Below are 21,910 nucleotides of genomic sequence, written 5' to 3'. Positions count from 1 at the left end.
CCCACTAACACACAGCTCCTTTCTCTATCTGCAACGTAGAGAGCGTCCTGACTCTCATGTAGGCCAAGGGAGGGGGCGAGCACGACACTGTAACCAAATACAATTTTGGACTTTTTCCCCCACAGATAGAGCTTTATTTTGGTGGTATTTGATTACCTCTTCAGTCTTTATTTTATGTTTCCCTGAAAATAAGACCTACCCCCAAAATAAGACCTAGTGTTATTTTCCAGGAGGGCTGCAATATAAGCCCTTCCCCCGAAAATAAGCCCTAGTTTAAAATGTTTTCCATAGATCAGTGTCATTGTATCTTCTCTCTTCTCTTCTTCTTCCAGGGAGAGACGCCGAGCACACTACGTTACCGATCGTGAAGGACGAAGGTGCGCTGACACCAAACGCCACTAATAAGGTATGCGATGTTGATGTGAATTTTTTATTGTCAATTACGAAATCAATGCCGAGCAATGCAAAGCAACGGGTTCTCTTTATTGCCCCCCCCTCCTCTTATATGCCCACCTTTATTTCACCCCTCCTCCTCCCACCACTTCAATTAAGCTGTTGGTTGTAAAAGGAAAGTCCTGTAAGATCAGCCTAAAGTGCTAGGTCACGTCAGGCCGGCCCCCTTTGCAGGTGTAGTGATATGAAACATTAAAAGTAAGTGTCCATGCTGTTTAATATGAGGTGACCTGATTTTTTAAATGAAATCTGGGGACATTTTTTTTTTTTTTGGGCAAATGGTAAACTTTTTTTTATATATTGTTCCTCAAATGATATATGCCGTGTATGTGGTACGTGTTTATGGAATGATTGTATGATATATACATTATATGGGGAGATATGACAACCAAATGTTGTAAAGATAAGATAGAGAAAAAACTGAGTGCAGAGTTTAGGGGTGCGCTACTTACAGAGTGCAGGGTTCAGGAGTGCGTTACATAAAGAATGCAGGGCTAAGGAGCGCGCTACATAAAGAATGCAGGGCTCAGCTGTGCCCATCTATGCAGCCTCACCAGTGCCCATCATTGTAGCCTGACCAGTTGCCATCAACGCAGTTTGACCAATGCCCAACCAATGCAGCCTCACCAGCACCCATCCAATGCAGCCTCACAAGTGCCTATCAATGCAGCCTCACCAGTGCACATCAATGCAGCCTCACCAGTGCACATCAATGCAGCCTCACCAGTGCCCAGCAATGCAGCCTCACCAGTGCCCATCAATGCAGCCTCACCAGTGCCCAGCAATGCAGCCTCATCAGTGCCTATCTATGCAGCCTCACCAGTACCCAACAATGCAGCCTCCCCAGTGCCCAGCAATAAAGCATCACCAGTGCCCATTCAGTGAAGCCTCACCAGTGCCCAGCAAGGCACCCTTACCAGTGCCCATTCAGTGAAGCCTTGCCAGTGCCCAGCAATGCAGTCTCACCAGTGCCCAGCAATGCAGTCTCACCAGTGCCCATCAATGCAGTTTCACCAGTGTCCAACAATGCAGCCTCACCAGTGCCCATCTATGCAGCCTCACCAGTGCCCATCCAATGCAGCCTCACCAGTGCCCATCTACTCAGCCTCACCAGTGCCCATCCAATGCAGCCTCACCAGTGCCCAGCAATACAGCCTTGTTGGTGCCCATCTATGCAGCCTCACAAGTGCCCAGCAATTCAGCCTCACCAGTGCCCAGCAATGCAGCTTTGCCAGTGCCCATCCAACGCGGCCTGACCAGCGCCCAGTTCCAATATATACTATAGTTTGTAGACGTTATAACTTTCACACAAACCAATCAATATACACTTCTAGGGATTTTTTTTTACCAAAGATATGTAGCAGGATACATGTTGGCAAACAATTTTCAGAAAAAAATTGATTTTTTTTTTATTGGATATGTTTTATAGACGATATATAGCAATGTGTGTGTTTTTTTTTTCATGTTCAGTCTTTTTGCAAAAAAAGAAGAAAGTTCTATTTGTGTAATAAAAAAAAAAAAAAAAAATTTTGTTTGGGCACAATGTTGCATACCCGCGCAATTACCAGTTAAAATAGCGCAGTGCTAATTAGCAAACAATGGCCCAGCAGCCGACCGGACCCCGGGACGGTAAAGGCCACCCAGCTGAATCGCTGGCCGCCGGACAGAGATTCCACAACTTCTGTCCCATACCTACCGATGACAACTATTCCCTGCGGCCAAGAATGGAGATCATGTGGACCGACTATGTGGGTTCACTCTGCCCAACTAACGCATGTCCAGCCCAGTTGGAGGTCTGAGACCTGGTTTGTCTACTTTGGATGGGGAAATAATGTGACAGACCCAAATGGGACAAAGGCTTTTGGAGGGGGCTGCAGTGTGGCCACTTGCCTACTGACCATGGGCCCTGGCTTTTGAGAGAAGCAGATCATTCTCTAATGATGGACAACCACGTGATGAACGCTGAGAGTGAGGTTTGGATAAATTCTCTGAATAAGGACAGGTTGGATCGCTGTTTGTTATGTGTGTCTCTCCCATTGTGTGCCTACTAGATGTGAATTCCCATTGTTAATCGAGTCACCTATTGTTTCTGTCGGTCTGATCATCTCTTTGAGATGTGATTAATATTGTGACCACTTTACATTGTGGGATGTTATATGTTTATGTTGATTAGCTTACTGTTTAATTAGAGGATATTTATGTTGGCTGTTCCTTAGCTATGTTAATTATCTTAAGGCCCCGTACACACTACCGAGTTTCTCGGCAGAATTCAGCCAGAAACTCGATCGGAGCAGTATTCTGCCGAGAAACCCGGTCGTGTGTACACTTTTGGCCGAGGAAACCGAAGAGGATCTCGTCGGGCCAAATAGAGAACATGTTCTCTATTTCCTCGTTAGTCAATGAGGAAACTTGGCTCGCCGAGATGATCGGCGGCTTCACAAGGAACTCGACGAGCAAAACGATGTGTTTTGCTCGTCGAGTTTCTCGGACGTGTGTACGGGGCCTCACTGTTTGCATAACGTGATCAAACTCGTATCTCATTTTGTGTGGTATATATAGTCTGTGTGAGTTTACAATAAGGTGGGTTCCAGTTTGCATCTAAGCTAGTATCATGTAGTCTAGGCCGGTGCTCAGCGATAATATCTGGTTCCAGACTGGAGGAAGCTATATCTTGACGGAAGCACCCAAGCTGGATGCTGGACAGTCCCATCACATTTGGTGGCAAGTGATGGGATAGTCTGGGACATCCAAACCACCTTTGGGATCTGAGGTCTGGTTAGCAGAAGCGGTGAGGTACAGATACTATCTGTCATGGAAGAGAAAATCTTCAGGAGACTCCAAGAGATGCACCTACAGCACAGAGGACCAGTGCCAATGCAGATCCTACTGAGATGGTATGACTCTGTCTGGTGGAAGGAATAACTTGACCGAGAGCAGCGCTGGCAGGAAAAAATGTCCTCTCTTTCTAGGAAAGGTACTGGCTACAGTACGAAGTAAGAGTGCTGTTATTGGGGGAAAAACTGCACAAGGAGTGGACAGCTGAGTTAAGCAGGCTGGTCCGTGCAGAGATGCGGCTGGACTAGATCTACAGAGCCCTTCTGGTGGCATGTAGCCCAGGGTGAGATGGTGGCAGTTCTTCTTCCCGAGTGGAAGTCAGAGATGCAGGGAGGGGAGGAAGCTGTTCCCCCTCCCCAGCAGCAGGCCAAGGACTAGGGAGAGGAGGTGGTTGTCCTCCCTCCCCAGTGGCAGATCCACAGTCCAGGAATGGAGGAAGCTGTCCTCCCTCCCCAACAGTCAGCCAGAGCAGAAGACACTGTCTTCCCTCCCCAGCAAAGATCCATGAACCTGTGAGACAGTACCAGAGAAATGTTATCCCAGCAGCTAGATGAGATTAAGGGAAATGGAGCAGCCGGCTCATCTCCCCAATGGCAGTGCAAGGACTCAGAAGAGGAGGATACCCAACCTCACTTCCCAGTGGCAGATCCACAGCCAGGATGAGGAGGTTGTTGTCCTCCTTCCCCAGCAGCAGACCCACAGTCTGGGAGCGGAAGAAGCCGGCCTCCCTCCCTGACAGTTAGCCTGAGCGTATGATGTTACATCCCCAGCTGAAGCGCTGACAACAGGGCAGAGCCCTGCTGGTCTCTGCCTAGCACCTATAGTGAATCCACGGTTTCAGGGAGCCGGGCAGTTGGCCCCTCTCCCCAGCAGCAGTCCGGGCCCCAGAACAGTAAAGGCCACCCAGCTGAAGCGCTGGCCGCCGGACAGAGATTCCACAACTTCTGTCCCATACCTACCAATGATAACTGTTCCCTCCGGCCAAGAATGGAGATCATGTGGACCGACTATGTGGGTTCACTTTGTTTAACTAACGCATGTCCAGTCCAGGTGGAGGTTTGAGACCTGGTTAGTCTACTTTGGATGGGGAAGTGATGTGACAGACCCAAATGGGACAAAGGCTTTTGGAGGGGGGTGCAGGGTGGCCACTTGCCTACTGACTATAAGCCCTGGCTTTTGAGAGAGCAAATCATTCTCTAATGATGGACAACCACGTGATGAACGCTGAGAGTGAGGTTTCGATAAATTCTCTGAATAAGGACAATGAAGCTTTCCTTCTGGAGTGGATGGAAAGGCGTAATATTAATCTGGTACAGGTTAATGGTCAGCGGGAATATGGTGGCCCTCCTGCAGACTGGGTTGGAGAAGCTCCTTCACTTGGGGCAGTAATATTTATCAACAAAATCCCTCAAGAAATCTATGAAGATAAATGAATTCCACCTTTTCAGACTGCTGTAACATTGTATGAGTTTGTCTCATAGACTGTTGTAGACTGCCGAAAAGTCTGAGGTGGGGTGTCTCTCCTGGTTGCGAATTCCCATTGTTAATTGAGTTCTTTATGTCTGTCTGTCTGATCAGCTCTTGGAGATGTGATTAATATTGTGACTACTTTACATTGTGGGATGTTATATGTTTATACTGATTAGCTTACTGTTTACTTAGGTGATGTTTATGTTGGCTGTTCCTTAGCTATGTTAATTATCTTACTATTTGAATAATGTGATCAAACTCTTATCTGATTTTGTGTGGTATATAAATTCTGAGTGAGTTTACAATAAAGTGAGTTCCAGTTTGCATCTAAGCTAGTGTTGCCTAGTCTTTGGTGTTCAGTTATAATACCTGCTTGCTGGGTCCAGACTGGAGGAAGCTATATGTTGACGGAGGCACCCAAGCTGGAAGTTGGACGGTCCCGTCACAAGCATACACATATGTGATATTCCTGTGATCGTTAGGAGCAGGAGAATTTACTTTCGGTTGTTCTTTGGTGGTAGATTACGTGTCAGATCACCTGTGGCCAGGTGACAAGTGCACCCCGTTGGGGTCAGGGATGCACCACAGGGTAGTGAACCCTATAGCCGACTGCTGCTATCAGAGAGGAAACGTGAACCCAACATCACCCAGGGCGCATAGTCTCAGGCCCCGTACACACGGCCGAGAAACTCGACGAGCAAAACACATAGTTTTGCTCGTTGAGTTTATTGTGAAGCCGCCGAGGTTCTCGGCGAGCCAAATTTCCTCATTGAGTAACGAGGAAATAGAGAACATGTTCTCTATTTGGCCCGACGAGATTCTCGTTGGTTTCCTCGGCCGAAAGTGTACACACGGCCGGGTTTCTCGGCAGAATACGGCTCCGACCGAGTTTCTGGCTGAATTCTGCCGAGAAACTCGGTCATGTGTACGGGGCCTAAGACCCAGCTTTGTGTTCACCAGAGCCTTTAGTGGTAAGGATGGCCTTCGCCGCAGCTGGATCCAAGTCCAGCAGAGAGAGAGGGGAAACAGCAAGCAGGACAAACGGTAGTGATGGGTAAGCCGAGGTCAGGGCAACAGGCAGACTAGGGTAACCGAGGGACAGGCAAAAGGTCAAGGGCACAGGCAAACAGGAGAAGTCAGGGACGAGCCAAAAACGGTACACAGAGGTAAACGTAGGCATACTGCAGACAGGAACTAAGCAAACAACACTGTTGAACAGAATGGCAGGCCTGTAGTGCAACAGTTAATATAGACTTCCTGGGATGGCCTGGGCGGGGCCATACAGGAAGGAGAGGAGATAAGAAGGTAACCAGAACAGAGTCAGGCCTCTTAATGGACAGATGGAAACAGGTAAGCTGCCAGACTATTGCATATCCATGACATTACGGTAATGACAAAAAATACACAGCTACATTTTTATTTTATTTTTTATAATTTGTGGCAGTCGTACTTTGATAATAAAACAAAATCAGGAAATATCCATTACTATTTAACACCAAATGAAAGCCCAATTTTTCCTTAAAAACAAAAACAAAAACTAGGTATAACCTGGATACACTAAGTAGTCGTGATGATATGTATAGATTTACTAACACATCAACATTTTAAAACTGTGTTCAGGGATTGAGGTTTGTTTTACGCTCTGTCATGAAGGGGTTAAAAAAGAACTACAAAGTACCAAAAAATGTGGTCTTCATTAACGTCATATAAATACATATATTAAAAAAATAAAAATAAATGAATAGATGAACAATTCAAAAAAAAAAAAAAGAAGTTCTGCTCTGCCCCTGTATGATGAGGGGGAGATATAGGTACATATTTGGTGAGGGTATCAGGCGCTGTATTTACTCTGCTTTCCTGTTAAAAGGAAAGAAAACAAATACGTTAGTCTATTATAATACTTCATTCAAACAATATAATAAGTGATTTTTTGATTACATTCAAATTCTCCATAAAAAAAAAAAATTGACAAATCTGCGGGTGGAATAGTATGTGTGATGGCCCTGTACAGTAAAAACAATTCATCATCTGAAGCTTCCCTCGTAAGACGGAACTCGTAGGGGCGTACACTTGGCGGTTGCAGCAGTCGCTGTTCTGGTACAGTGTGTGCCAGATTCTGAGTGTGAATTATTCATCTCGGCAGCTCTGCAGTGAACACCCGCTACGTAGTAGCACGCAGCGCGCCCTGCATTATTCATAGCGCGGATCGCTGGCTGGGCAAATATGCTAATTATCCAGATTGTCAATAAACACCAGAAATGATTCGATTCCACTAATGACAATGAAATATTGATGGTGCTGGCTGAGAATGTTCTTCTAAAGAGCATGGAAGGAGGAGTTCTAATGTATTGTGAGAGGATCCATGACTATGTATTTATTTATTGTATTGTATTGTGTATAGTGTGTGGATGTGATCCGTGTTATGTCTACAGACTCCTCATCACATCCAATGTTCTACAGACTCCTCATCACATCCAATGTTCTACAGACTCATCATCACATCCAATGTTCTACAGACTCCTCATCACATCCAATGTTCTACAGACTCATCATCACATCCAATGTTCTACAGACTCATCATCACATCCAATGTTCTACAGACTCATCATCACATCCAATGTTCTACAGACTCATCATCACATCCAATGTTCTACAGACTCATCATCACATCCAATGTTCTACAGACTCATCATCACATCCAATGTTCTACAGACTCATCATCACATCCAATGTTCTACAAACATCATCACATCCAATGTTCTACAGACTCCTCATCACATCCAATGTTCTACAGACTCATCATCACATCCAATGTTCTACAGACTCATCATCACATCCAATGTTCTACAGACTCATCATCACATCCAATGTTCTACAAACATCATCACATCCAATGTTCTACAGACTCATCATCACATCCAATGTTCTACAAACATCATCACATCCAATTTTCTACAGACTCATCATCACATCCAATGTTCTACAGACTCATCATCACATCCAATGTTCTACAAACATCATCACATCCAATGTTCTACAGACTCATCATCACATCCAATGTTCTACAGACTCCTCATCACATCCAATGTTCTACAGACTCATCATCACATCCAATGTTCTACAGACTCATCATCACATCCAATGTTCTACAGACTCATCATCACGTCCAATGTTCTACAGACTCATCATCACATCTATCCTATGTTCTATAGACAACTCAGAGAATGTCATAATAACCAGAGGAAGCACAAGAGAGCAATTATCACCTTATCCAGGAATGGCCCCACCGCTATATAATATATGAGAAAATCTACTGCAGTCCAGAGAGCAAAGTGATCTATCTATCTATCTATCTATCTATCTATCTATCTATCCATCCATCCATCTATCTATCTAATAATATGTTATCTATCTAATTCATCCTATTCCAATCAAGTCCAAACCTAGCCTATCTTGTCCCATTCTGTTCTTTCTATGTATCTATCAATCCATCCATCATGTATCTATTCTTTGATATTATCTATCTATCTATCTATCTATCTATCTATCTATCTATCTATCTATCTATCTATCTATCTATCTATCTTTATTTTATCATCCACCTGTCTATCTATATACTACCCATCTGTCTACTTATTTATTTAACCATCTATCTATTCATCCAATATTATCTATTTGTCTGTCTATCTATCTATCTATCTATCTATCTATCTATCTATCTATCTATCTATCTATCTATCTATCTATCTATCTATCTATCTATCTATCTATTTATCTATCTCTCTTTTTCATCCTATAGAATCATTTATCATCCATATGTCTGTCTATCTATCTATCTTTTTTTTCATGCACCTGTGTATCTATATACTACCCATCTGTCTACCCATAGGTGTGCGCAGCCTATTGCATTAGGGTGTGCACCCCAAAATTTACACCCACATGAATGCCACCTGCAGTCCACAGGGAGGAGGCTCTGGTGGTGGGAGACAGTTGCTTGAGACCATTATATATTACACCCTAAATACGAGTGTAATGTGTTCCTAGGGTTGAACCTAGCTTTAATATAATGGGGGCATTTACACTGGCCACTGGCACCCCCAACCACCCATCTGGTGCCGCCTCTGGATAATGCTGATGTACATGGGTTGATTACGGTGTGCCCAGGCACACCCGGCACACCCTGTGCGCACGCCTATGTGTCTACCTATTTATATATCTATTCATCCAATATTATCTATCTATCTATCTATCTATCTATCTATCTATCTATCTATCTATCTATCTATCTTATTCATCCTATACTATTCAATATCTATCTATCTATGAATATCCAATATTATCTATCTATCTATCTATCTTATTCATCCTATACTATTCAATATCTATCTATCTATGAATATCCAATATTATCTATCTATCTATCTATCTATCTATCTATCTATCTATCTATCTATCTATCTATCTATCTATCTATCTATCTATCTATCATGATATAGCTGTTGAGGTTTAGTCTTCCCGTTTCTGCTGCGGACTTTGTATGACAACTCATCTATATATTGACTGGCATTGTACCAGCGCGGGGCACGACTCTGCAATGTGCTTTCTGCTGAGACAAGCACGACGAAGCACAGAAGATCCCCGGTGACATTTACCAGCAGGCAAAGTGCCGCAGTTTTATATTCGAAGCAACAGCGGCATCGCCTGTATCCCCGAGAACATACATCACAATGTTCTCTCACAATGCTTTGCAGTCATTAAAGTGCCGTTTCAATTTACACCCGAGAAGCCATACAGCCCATGTCAGCATTATCCAAACACATTATTATTCTGAGAACAGAGTCTTTCTTTCCCCAAGCTGCTGAGCACCCCCATGTGACCTGTAACCTAGGCAAGAGATCACATTGTCTCTAGCATGCTGGATAATTGTTTCTCACCATTGGGGACTGCATTGAGCATATTGTTTTCAAGCAGATCTATTTAGAGGTTTTGCAGTAAAATAACAGGGTGAGCAATACACACCGCCCTGCCTCCCCACCTCATCCAATCAGAGAAGACTTTGCATGCATTCAAGGCATTCTCTGAATGGTGCCCATACCGAGCAGTTGACTTTCTGTGATTACAATGCTGCAAGGTAGCCGATCGGCAAAGGACTCGAGTCGGATGCAAGTGCAGATCACCGGAGTAGCGGTGTCTACTTCAGTGATTTCCGGCTTCCAGGGGTATCGGCCAGGCATAGGTGTGCCCACGGGGTGAGCCAGGTGTGCCTGGGCACACCCTAATCACCCCATGTGTATTAGCATTATCCAGGGGTGGCACCAGGTGGGTGGTTGGGGTGCCAGTGGCCAATGTAAATGCCCCCAATATATTAAAGGCTAGGTTCAACTGGGCCGGGCCGTTTGAAGGAATTTGGGGGCCCCAAGCAAAATGGACATAGAGGCCCCCCAACCCACCACCCCCGCACGCACGCAAAACCCCCCCATGTTTTTTCTACTCCCTCCCGGGCCCCCTCCCTACCTATGTTCTTTTTACGCCCCCTCCTGGCCCCCCCTCCCTACCAGGTCCGTACCACGCGGCAGGAGATTCAGTTTCCTGTTCCCAGCCGGACTGAAAGGAAGGTAGCACTCAGTGTGCACTTCCTGTCAGTCCGGCCGGGAACAGATAACTGAATCTCCTGTACCGCGTGGTACCCGGCCGGAGTCCGGACTGATAGGAGGAAGGAAGAGGAGCTCGGCCACGCTACAGAGAAGGGGAAGTGACGACTCAAGGCAGCAGTGCTACAGGCTCTCTATTTGAGCGCTCAGGCGGCTGCAGCATATAGGAAGCGCAGCAAGGGCCCTGCTTGGGGCCCCAGGCCAATTCGGGGCCCCAAGCAATTGCTTGGTTTGCCTGCCTTGTAGCGACGGGCCTGCACATTACCATACCTCCCAACTTTCTGAGATGGGAATGAGGGAAACCTATCAGCAAAAGTATGCAGGTATAGGACACACCCCTTGCCACGCCCTCTTAAAGGAGAATTGGACAAAAAAAATAAGATTGGTTAAACCCACAAGTGCTTTTTTTACCACTACTATTTCTTTATATTGGCTTTTGGAATTTACAAATGCAGCAATTTAGAAATCAGATGAAAGTTTAGTGCTGGGAAACACTTTTTGATAGATAAAAAGTGCATTTTATATACATCTATATAGATCAGACCAAAATGAGGGACAAATGAGGGAGAATGAGGGACAGAGGGACATTGCTCCAAATCGGGGACAGTCCCTCGAAATCAGGGACAGTTGGGAGGTATGCATTACACCTATACTTAGGATGTAACGTAATATGCTCCCAATCAACTGTCTCCCACCATCTGAGCCTCCTCCCCATGACAGCAGGTGACGTTCATGTGTGTTTGAGCTTTGTGATGCACACCCTAATGCAATAGGCTGCGCACACCTATGTGGCCAGGTATGTCATATACTTACTGTAGTTACTGTAGTTACTTACTGTAGTTCCAATCTGGACTAATATAACCAGGGGGGGGGGGGACTGACAACTCATGGGGCCCCCGGGCAATAGGAGATTATGGGGCCCCCTGGCAATAGGAGATTATGGGGCCCCCAGGCAATAGGAGATTATGGGGCCCCCAGGCAATAGGATGTTATGGGGCCCCCAGGCAATAGGATGTTATGGGGCCCCCAGGCAATAGATTATGGGGCTACACAGTATACACACACACACAGAATACACACACTGAAAAGGTACTGGAGAGGCGGGGCAGCTGTAATTTTGGGATTTTTAGACCAAAAATCTCTCAGTAAGGGACATTTCAGGGACAGATGTAAAAAACAAAAATAATTTACATGCTGTCCCTGGTTTTACTGAGGCTGGCAACCCTGATGGGGCCCCCTAGTGGCATTGGGCCCTCGGGCAGTGCCCGGGTGCCCAAATGGTCAGTCCGCCCCTGAATATAACTATGTGTAAAAATATCCATGCCTGGAATTCAGCTTTAAAACATTGTGCATGGGGCTGCTCCTCCTCCTGAATGCCCTCCTACCCCCTCGTCCTGGCCCTGTACCATGGTGTAGTGTTGACTCACGGGCTCCAGCCCCAGACGTGCACTGCAGGTCATCATTACAAAGAAGAGCAAGGTGGCAAATAATCCCTATTCTTACCTCCCGTGGAAAAGTCTACACAAGCCAAGAGGGAAAGGGCCGGGTCGACCATGTGATATTCGTATGTGACATCATCAACGGCATAGCTGCAGCTGCACTGCAGCTCAGGAGATTGGGATCTACTCAGGAATCCCAGTAGAAGCAAGGCCATGGGCTCAATCCAGGATGGGGGAGTAATCAGCCAGTCAAGAATGTCCCAGGACTTAGCATCCCCCTGAAGCACACAGTCCCCCTTCCTCCAAGGGGAAGAACCGATCAGCGTGGCTATTTATCTGCCTCCCACCCACCATCTGGGCACACCTCCCATGGGATTGACTGGAGCATGGTAAAAGCCCAGCCTGAGCATTTGAAATTCCCACCCTGAACTCTGGAACATTCTCAACAAGGGAAATCAATCAAATCCTAGATAGAATAGACTAAGGCAACAGATCCTAGCTCCTCTGGTTACAGAGCGAGACACACTAAATTTACCTAAGATCCTTAGCCTCGGAGGACGCAATGCCAACTATTAAACATGTGAAATTCATTTTGGTCCAAATGTAAATTCGGACAAATATTTGGTTATGCGAAGATTTGGATGTATCCGAATCTCCAAATGAAATAGTAACACATTTAGTTGAAATTAATTTGATTTTGTTTTGTTTATTTGTTTTCTAATAAATTCTTAATTTTCAAAATGATTCGAATTTAGATTGGTCAAAAAACGATCAATCTATTGAAATTCTGTGTGAAGATAGCTGGCTGTTAAGGAGTGGACCGGGAAGCTGGTCACTGTGTCCTTAACACCCGACGACTCACCAGCTGTCAGCGGGCTTCCCCACTAACAGCTGAAATGTAAAGAAAAGAATGGCAGCAATAGAAAACTAATAAAAAACAGCGTGGGGTCCCCCCCCAATCCATACCAGGCCCTTCGGGTCTGGATTTAAGGGGAATCTCACACCAAATTGTTTTTAAAATACGATGTAGGGTCCAACCCAAAATCCATACAAGACCCTTATCTGAGCATGCACCCCGGAAGGCCAGAAAAGGAGGGTGGTGAGCAAGCCCCCCCCCCCCCACTCCTGAACCATACCAAGCTACATGCCCTCAACATGGGGGGTGCTTTGGAGTAGGGGGCTCTGCCTCCCCGCCCCAAAGCACCTTGCCCCCATGTTGATGGCACCATGTTGATGTTATCGAAATCTGGAGCCCCCTTTATTAAAGGAGCCCTCCAATGTAAATAAGTACCCCTTCCAATTCACCAATTCCGCCACCATGAAAAAAAACCAACTCCGGTCTCATCGAATGCTCCAGTCGACTGCCTGCTCCTCCATCTGAAACTTCTTAAGTAGCTAAGGGGCGGAGTCATCTGCTGATGTCAGCGGGGTAAGCCCACCTCCTTGTGACATCACCGACCGGTCCATGCTGGGTTGATGGTCCCCCCTTTCCTGGGCTCCCAGTCTGCATGCTCGGATAAGGATCTGGTATGGATTTTGAGGGGGACCCCACTCCATTTAAAAAAAAAATGTTGTTGGCATGAGGCTCCCCTTAACCACTTCCGGACCGCCGCCTGTACATTTACATCGGCAGAATGGCACGTAAATAGCGATCCGGGACGAGGGCGCGGCTATTCGTTTCTAGCCGCCCCCTCGCGATGGCCCCCCCAGAGCTGAAGAATGAGGAGAGCCGTATGCTTCACTGTGGCGGCTGCATCGATCGAGTGATCCCTTTTATAGGGAGACTCGATCGATGACGTCAGACCTACAGCCACACCCCCCTACAGTTGTAAACACACACTAGGTGAACCCTAACTCCTACAGCGCCCCCTGTGGTTAACTCCCAAACTGCAATTGTCATTTTCACAATAAACAATGCAATTTAAATGCATTTTTTGCTGTGAAAATGACAATGGTCCCAAAAATGTGTCAAAATTGTCCGAAGTGTCCGCCATAATGTCGCAGTCACGAAAAAAAATCGCTGATCGCCGCCATTAGTAGTAAAAAAATAAAAAAAAATAAAACTATCCCCTATTTTGTAAACGCTATAAATTTTGCGCAAACCAATCGATAAACGCTTATTGCGATTTTTTTTACCAAAAATAGGTAGAAGAATACGTATCGGCCTAAACTGAGGAAAAAAAATATTTTTATATATGTTTTTGGGGGATATTTATTACAGCAAAAAGAAAAAAAAAATTCAAAATTGTCGCTCTATTTTTGTTTATAGCGCAAAAAATAAAAACCGCAGAGGTGATCAAATACCACCAAAAGAAAGCTCTATTAGTGGGGAAAAAAGGACGCCAATTTTGTTTGGGAGCCACGTCGCACGACCGCATAATTGTCAGTTAAAGCGACGCAGTGCCGAATTGTAAAAACCCCTTGGGTCATTTAGCAGCATATTGGTCCGGTCCTTAAGTGGTTAAAATCCACACCAGACCCGAAGGGCCTGGTATGGATTGGAGGGGGGGGGACGGGGGGACGGACGGACGGACCCAACACTGTTTTTTTTCAGAATTTTCTAGCATTCTTTTGTTTACATTTCACCTCTGAGTGGGGAAGACCCCTGACAGCTGATCACAGCGGCCGGCTTCCTGGCTCGCTCCTTAACATCCAGCTATTCTTCACACAGAATTCAAATCAGTTGATCATTTTTCGATCGATTCGAGTTTGAATTGTTCCTAAAATCAATAAACCAAACGAAATGAAATGAGTATTAACTAAACGAATTATGAAACTACGTAATCAACAAAATGAAATTTGTAACATAACAAATCTATCCGAATCTATCCGAATCTATCCGAATCTATCCGATTTTCCTGTTCTGCTATGTCCATAAAATATGATGCATGGATCTCCAATCACTCAGGTGTGAGGGGACACTTAACATTTAGATAAAATCCTTCAAAAACGGTCCTAACACGTCCTGTATTCTCTGCTATGTTTTGCAGATTGATAATAAGCTTTGCAATGGCACAGACAAAGAATGTGTATCTCCCACATCTAAATCGGCCAAGATGGACACTCTCAAGGTAAGTAACCCTTGTGAGCCTATATGGCTTTAAAGGTCAATACCAGGCAACAACCTTGTATTGAGGCAGTTTCTGTTCTACTTTTCACACATGTATGGTGTAGTATGTATCATCCGATGTAAGTTTCCAACCAACAAGATGGCTGCAGTCCTCATGCACAGCCGCATCACATGTCCAGTCTCCAGCCAACACGTTTTGTCATAATTAGACATCATCAGGGGCAACATACTACACTATGGGGTGGTTTCTGTTCTACTTTTGACACGCATGTATGGTGCTCTGGCCAGTGGCGGCTGGTGATATCTTTTTTTGGGGGGGAACCACTCCCCCGGTCAGTCAAGTCACCCGCACTTACCCCACCTAGGTCGCGGGCAGCGCTCCTCCAGGCGGCAGCTTCCCCTGCATCTCCTCCTCCCCTGCATCACGCCGTGCTTCTTCTCCCTCCTCTCCTCCGTGCGCCGGGTGTCTCCTCCCTCCTCCTCCTAGGCGGCCAATCGGATCGCCTCTCTGTTCAGCCAATCGGGTGATAGGACTCAGGATCCACTTCCTGATCGGCCGAGAGGAGAATCAGTGTGACAATAGTGAATATTCATTCACTATTGTTACACAAGTGGGTGTGCTCGGGGCGCAATGCTCTGCGCCCCAAGCCCACCCCTTTTTTGAAGCCTATTGGAGCCTCTGGCTCTAATCACATGCTTTAAAAACAAAACATTGGAATCCATGCATCCCGTGCCCCCCGTGTGTAGATTAGGAGGTCAGACCAGTACTGTATTTAGGTTTTGTGCTGCCCTAGGCCTGACTAAACCTTGTGCACCCCCTACTTTAAATATGACCCCCTTCCTGTCAAGGCCACACCCCTTGCTGTTTAGGAACTGCCCTGAAATCTTCGAGTGGGGACACAACTTCTGAGGGCCCGAGGGGGGCGGCAGCAATGGATTCCCTTAATTTGCATAGATTTCCTCTCACTTCCTGTTTGGCTATGGGGCAGGAAGTGAAGGTAAATTTCTGCAATGGGACAGGGATGGTAAAAAATAAACTGTCCGGGGCTATAACCCTCCCTTACTCTACCCAAAATGAAAAAAACTAAAAAAAGACTAAGAACAGGCCCGGATTTCCCACAAGGCCACCGAGGCCAGGCCTCGGGGCGGCAGGGTGCCAAGGGGCGGCAGTGGCATGGAGTCCCCCGACGGCCGTAACATACAGTTGAGGGCGGTAAGTTGCTGTGTGGGAGAATTGAGTGGGGGAATCCGCTTGCTCGTTAAGTGATTGCGGCAATGTCGCCAAAATCACTTGTCAAATGTGTGTTGCTGTCTGTTCTCCCCTCCCCCCACATACCTTTCTCTGCTTGCTCTGCCTTCGGGAGTCCTCCGTCCTCCCCCCTGCCACCGATGTACACAGTGAGAGGGGTGAGCTGTGCTCTTCCCATCTCAGCTGTGACAGGAGTTCTAGCACAGTGCTAGGACTTCAGTTTTGGAGGTGACAGGGTCAATAAAGAGAACCTGTCACCTCCAATTGCTATCACACAGGAAATTGTTTTAGCAATAAAGTTAAGTGAAAAAAATGATAAAAAATTATAATAATTAAATTAAAAAAGTAATTAAAAAGTAAAGAATAAGAAAAATAATATTCAAAATAATAAGAAAATTACACAAAAATTAAAAAAAGTAAACAACAAGCTACAAATAAAAAAAAAAGAGAAAAAGGGATAAAAAAGTAAAAAAAAAAAGAAACAAATATTTGAACTAACCATGCAGCCCCTGTCCCCTCCAGTTGCCATTCTCCATTGATTGGGGGGGGGGAGGGGTTTCGGTTGGCGGGGAGGGGGTGCATTGTGGAACCTGGTCTTGGGGCGGCAGGGAGAGCAAATCTGGCCCTGACTAAGAAGATATAACCATGCCAATGGTGCAGCAGAAAACATATAGCACGGTGAGGAAGGTTTGTGGTCCAGGATGATAGGACAGTCAAAATTAGAAGCAGGGCCCCCCCCCCCCCAAACAGTTGCGGAATGCTGGCCGCCCACATAAGGGAAGCAGTGTGGCCACATTATGGGGGCACTAGACTAATTTGCCTCTCAGCCCAGTCCGCCCCATAAGACTGGCGCTACAATACAGTGTGGCGCAAGCCGGAAGGGACTCTTTCCGTGCTGCCCCCCTGCAAAAGCGCTGCCTTAGGCCTGGGCTACAGCGTTGGGTCGGACACATGGATGGGGGAGGGGTGGCGCCCTTGCACCCTGTATTACGGGCCACCACTGGCTCTGGCCTTTGAGGAGACAATTCTATATGGGACATCAGGACTGGACTAAAATCTTGTACTGTCTAGTGCAGTGGTCTCCAAACTGCGGCCCTTTGCTTGACTTTATCCGGCCCTTGGGGCACTATCCCTCCCACTGATACGAGACTATTGTGCCATCTGACACCGACAATAGAGCATAATTTCTCCCACTGACACAGCTAATAGAGCACTATTACTCCCTGTGATACCAGCAATGGGGCACTATTCCTCCCCCTAATACCAGATGTTCACTAACAATGATGCCAGGAAAAATTCTACTCCCGCTGGTCAAAATCCGGCCCTCCAAGAGTCCGAAGGACAATAAACCGGCCCTTTGTTTAGAATGTTTGGAGACCCCTGGTCTAGTGCATAGGTGTGCTCAGCCTATTGCATTATGGTGTGAATCCCAAAGCCCAAACACACACTACCGATCGCTCATGGTGTTCATTCAGAAAGGGAAGGGGCCGGTAAATTACAGATTTACTGGCCCCTTCCTCACTCCTAAAACATCCCAGGAGCAACAGCCGATACCCGTGTTTCCCCGAAAATAAGCCTGGGTCTTATAATTATTTTGGCAACAAAAGACACAGTAGGGCTTATTTTCAGGGTAGGTCTTACCATGTAATGTGATGTCTTCTCTCCCCCTCTCCCTGCCAGTCAGGAATCCCCAGTGCGAGTTAAAATGCTTGTAAAATCCTATAATCCACTCTATTACAGTAATATAAAATGTACAATGTGTGTGTTTCTGTAATATAATTGTGCCAAATACCTTCGTTATAGCGCCGATCTGCGCTTCTGTGACCCGCTGGAGCTCTCTTCCCTGCATTTATGTTACAGAAACACACACATTGTACATTATATACTACTGTAATAGAGAGGATAATATAATTTTACAAGCATTTTAAACTAGGGCTTATTTTCGGGGTAGGGCTTATATTGCATCCCTCCTGGAAAATGACGCTAGGGCTTATTTTCGGGGTAGGTGTTATTTTCGGGGAAACACGGTAGGAGAGGAGGGAAGCTGGCAGAGCTGCAGGGGGAAAGATGGGAGCCATGGCAGTACAGGGAATCTACTGGGCACACCTGGCACACCCTATGCGCACGCCTATGGTCTAGTGGCAACCTGACCGTACCAGATGGAGGATTCAGCACTGTGAGACCACTTATAGCTTGGTGGTCCATTATTGAGGGTAAGAGGCCCACAATGGGTGGTGGTGGTGTTGGTGGAGGATCTGTTTACCACTCATAGAAGAACTATTGCTATACACCAGGGGTGCTCTTCTTGGGTTTTATTGGATCACTTTGAAGGACTTTTGTGTATTTAGAAGTGCTGCATTTTATTTTTTCATATGACGTGCTAAACCTTGGGTGCAGAGCTTTGAGTAGAATGTTATTGGTGTATTGGCCAGCTGTAGACCCGCAGAGTTGAGCTTGTTGAGTGTTCTGGTTAAAAGCTACTTTAAGTAGGTTGCTGATTCCCGTCTCTAGTACGCGAGAGAGCGGGTTTGTATCTCAATGTAATCGGCATATCTCCGAGCTAAGGACTCTTGCTGTGGGAGGCTAATAGGGTCACGGCCCCATACCTGCTTGTAGAAGATGAAAAATCTCCAGATAATTACATTTTTTACACTTTCATTCGGAACTGCTGAGTGTTAATCTGCACTCAGCCTATATAAAGAAACTTGTTATTGTTGTGTGCGGAACGCGGCGTAATGATTTTCCTCATTCGGTTTGCATAGAAACAGGCTAAACTCTTCAGATATACACAAAGGCATTGGACGAAAAGTCCAGGTTCCATTAATGTTTATTTTTTCACATTTGTCAAGGCTATTTGGTCGCAGTTTGCCCCTGCGTTAGAAACATTTTCATCGGATTTGCTTTTTTCTTTTAGGGTACTTATAGCTTTTCATATACATTATAATGTCAAATATATTGAGACGCCTGCCTTTACACGCACATGAACTTTAACAGAAGAGTTGAAGCTGTTATAACTGCAATGGGTGGGCCAACTCAATACTGTACCCTACGGACTAAGACTGGGATGCCATTACAGTTCATGGGCGCGTAAGGGCAGGCGTCCCAATACTTTTGGTAATATTGGCCCAGATTCACAGAGAGCGGGCGCACATTACGCCGCCGTAGCGCAAACAATGTACGCTGCGCCAACGCAGCGCAGAGAGGCAAGCATGGAATTCACCAAGCCAGTGCTCCCAACGCTGCGCTGGGTTTCGAAGGCGTACGCCGGCGTAGGTGGAAGTGGGCGTGAGCCATGCAAATGAGGCGTGACCCCATGCAAATGATGGGCCGAGCGCCAGACAGATACGTATCACGAACTGCGCATGCGCCGAGACGTAGACGCATCCCCCTGCGCATGCTCACAACCACGTCGGAACAACTGCCTAAACTACGCCGGATCACTGCGTACGGCGTGAACGTAACCTACGCCCAGCCAGACACATCCAACGTAAAATACGCCGGCTTGTGTTCCCTTTGCATGTCTGCTGCTGGGTTACACCTTCTTTATGGGGAATAACTTTACGCCGGACGTACAACTTACACGCACTGCGTCGGGCGCACGTATGTTCGTGAATCGCCGTATTTCACTCATTTGCATATTTGAATGGCTAATCAATGGGAGCACCACCATGCGTCCAGCCTAAATGTGCACCCACCCTACGCCGGCGTAGGCAAGTTACGTCGGCGGGATGAAGCCTATTTTTAGGCGCATCTTAGTTTGTGGGTCCGGCGCACAGATAAGACGGCGCACATTTGCACTTACGTCGGCGTATCTTGTTATACGTCGGCGTAAGTGCTTTGTGAATCTGGGCCATAGTGTTTTTTATATATATTTTTCTTTTATTAACCACTTACTGCCAAATTATGTACCTGTGCACAGTGACGTACCAAGTGGGGGGCGGGCTGCCCCAGGTACCACACACTGGGGGGGGGGGTGTCAGGCCGGCGCCTCTCTCCGCGACTGAAGTGGTGACAGCTCCACGGTGACAGGCAGGTTAGAGCAGGGAGAGAGTGGCGAGGGGTGGCTGGGGGTTCAAGGTTACACCGCTGCACCAACCATCCCCTCCTCTCGCGCCCGCGGGCTGTCTGGCAGACACAGCCGAGCAGAGTGAAGCCGCCTCCCCCTGTTTATGTGTCCACAGGGGACCCAAATCCCTCCATAAGAATAACTGTCACATGCCTAATATTGTCACAAAGGATGTTTACATTCCTTGTGACAGAAAGAAAGTGATAAAAAAAAAAATGTAAAGCGACATTGTAAAAAAAAAATATATATATATAGATATATATAGATAGATCTATATATTTATATATAGATCTATCCATATCTATATATACATAGATATATATCTCTATCTATCTATCTATCTATCTATCTATCTATCTATCTATCTATCTATCTATCTATGTATATATATATATATATATATATATATATATATATATATATATATATATATATAAATTAATAATAATAAAAAAAAGCTCTAGGCTTCTTTTTGCATTGTTATGGGGCTATCTGTTTTTCTGATAAAAAGCTTGTTGCTTACAGAGCCAAAGAGAAGAACTTACATTTCTAGTGTAGCCTAATAGGTTAGAGCAGTGGTCTTCAAAATGCAGCCTATGGGCCTGCTGCGACCCTTTGCTTGCAATTATTCAGCCCTCTGACACCATTCCTCACACTAATACAAAGCACTATTCTTCCTACTGACACCAATGATGAGGCACCATTCCTTCCACTGACACCAATGATGAGGCACCATTCCTTCCACTGACACCAATGATGAGGCACCATTCCTTCCACTGACACCAATGACGAGGCACCATTCCTTCCACTGACACCAATGATGGGGTATAATTCCTTCCATTGACACCAATGATGAGGCACCATTCCTTCCAATGACACCAATGATGGGGTATAATTCCTTCCTCTGACACCAATGATGATGCACTATTCCTTCCACTGACACCAATAATAGGGAATAACTCCTCCTACTGATATAAATGATAGAACACTGTTCCTTCTGTTCTGGAAATTTGATAAATAGGCAACTCCTATCCTTATATTGATCAGTGGTTCCAAATTAATAATTACTACTACAGTAGGAAACAGACAGAAAAGATACACTCAGGATCTTTCCAAATTACTGTTCTGTTTATTCGACACAATTGAATTTTTGTTTTATATACATGCTCACGTAGGTATCACATTAACATTGCACTTTTATGGTAACAAGGGGCGTAACATAGGCAGGCTCATTTTTAATCAGGACTTAAAGGAATGCAAACATGTAATGAAAACATTATTAGTGCCGTGTGCACAATGGGGTAGATTCAGGTAGGGGCGCGCACTGCTACGGCGGCGCAGCGTACCGTTTTTACTCTACGCCTCCGTAAATTACTTGAGCAACGCTTCATTCACGAAGCATTTGCTCCTTAATTTGCAGCGGCGTTTCGTAAAAGGGGCCGGCGTAAGCGCGTGTAATTTAAATGATCCCGTAGGGGGCGTGGATCATTTAAATTAGGCGCGTTCCCGCGCCGAACCTACTGCGCATGCTCCGTCGGGAACATTTCCCGACGTGCATTGCGGTAAATGATGTCGCAAGGACTTCATTTGCTTCGACGTGAACGTAAATGGCGTCCAGCGCCATTCACGATCCACTTACTTCGAAAATCGCGACGCGGGAACGACATCTATACTTTC

The 21,910-nt window shown here is 45.8% G+C and overlaps 1 protein-coding gene across 3 annotated transcripts in view; it reads left to right on the top strand.

Moving 5' to 3' along the window:
- Positions 1 to 21,910, top strand: part of OSBPL5 (oxysterol binding protein like 5) — a 145,830-nt gene that overhangs the window by 66,151 nt on the left and 57,769 nt on the right. For 2 of the 3 annotated variants that reach the window (XM_040328045.1, XM_040328046.1), the window contains exons 3-4: positions 333 to 406; positions 14,839 to 14,919. In XM_040328045.1, coding sequence (XP_040183979.1) covers positions 333 to 406; positions 14,839 to 14,919 — 155 coding nt within the window. The remainder of the gene's footprint in view (positions 1 to 332; positions 407 to 14,838; positions 14,920 to 21,910) is intronic. The other variant, XM_040328047.1, reaches the window with a different exon arrangement.

The sequence above is a fragment of the Rana temporaria genome, chromosome 11 (genome assembly GCF_905171775.1).
Source record: "Rana temporaria chromosome 11, aRanTem1.1, whole genome shotgun sequence".
Taxonomy (NCBI): Eukaryota; Metazoa; Chordata; class Amphibia; order Anura; family Ranidae; genus Rana; species Rana temporaria.
The sequence above is the reverse complement of the archived record's forward strand: the minus strand, read 5'-3'. Positions and strand labels throughout refer to the sequence as shown.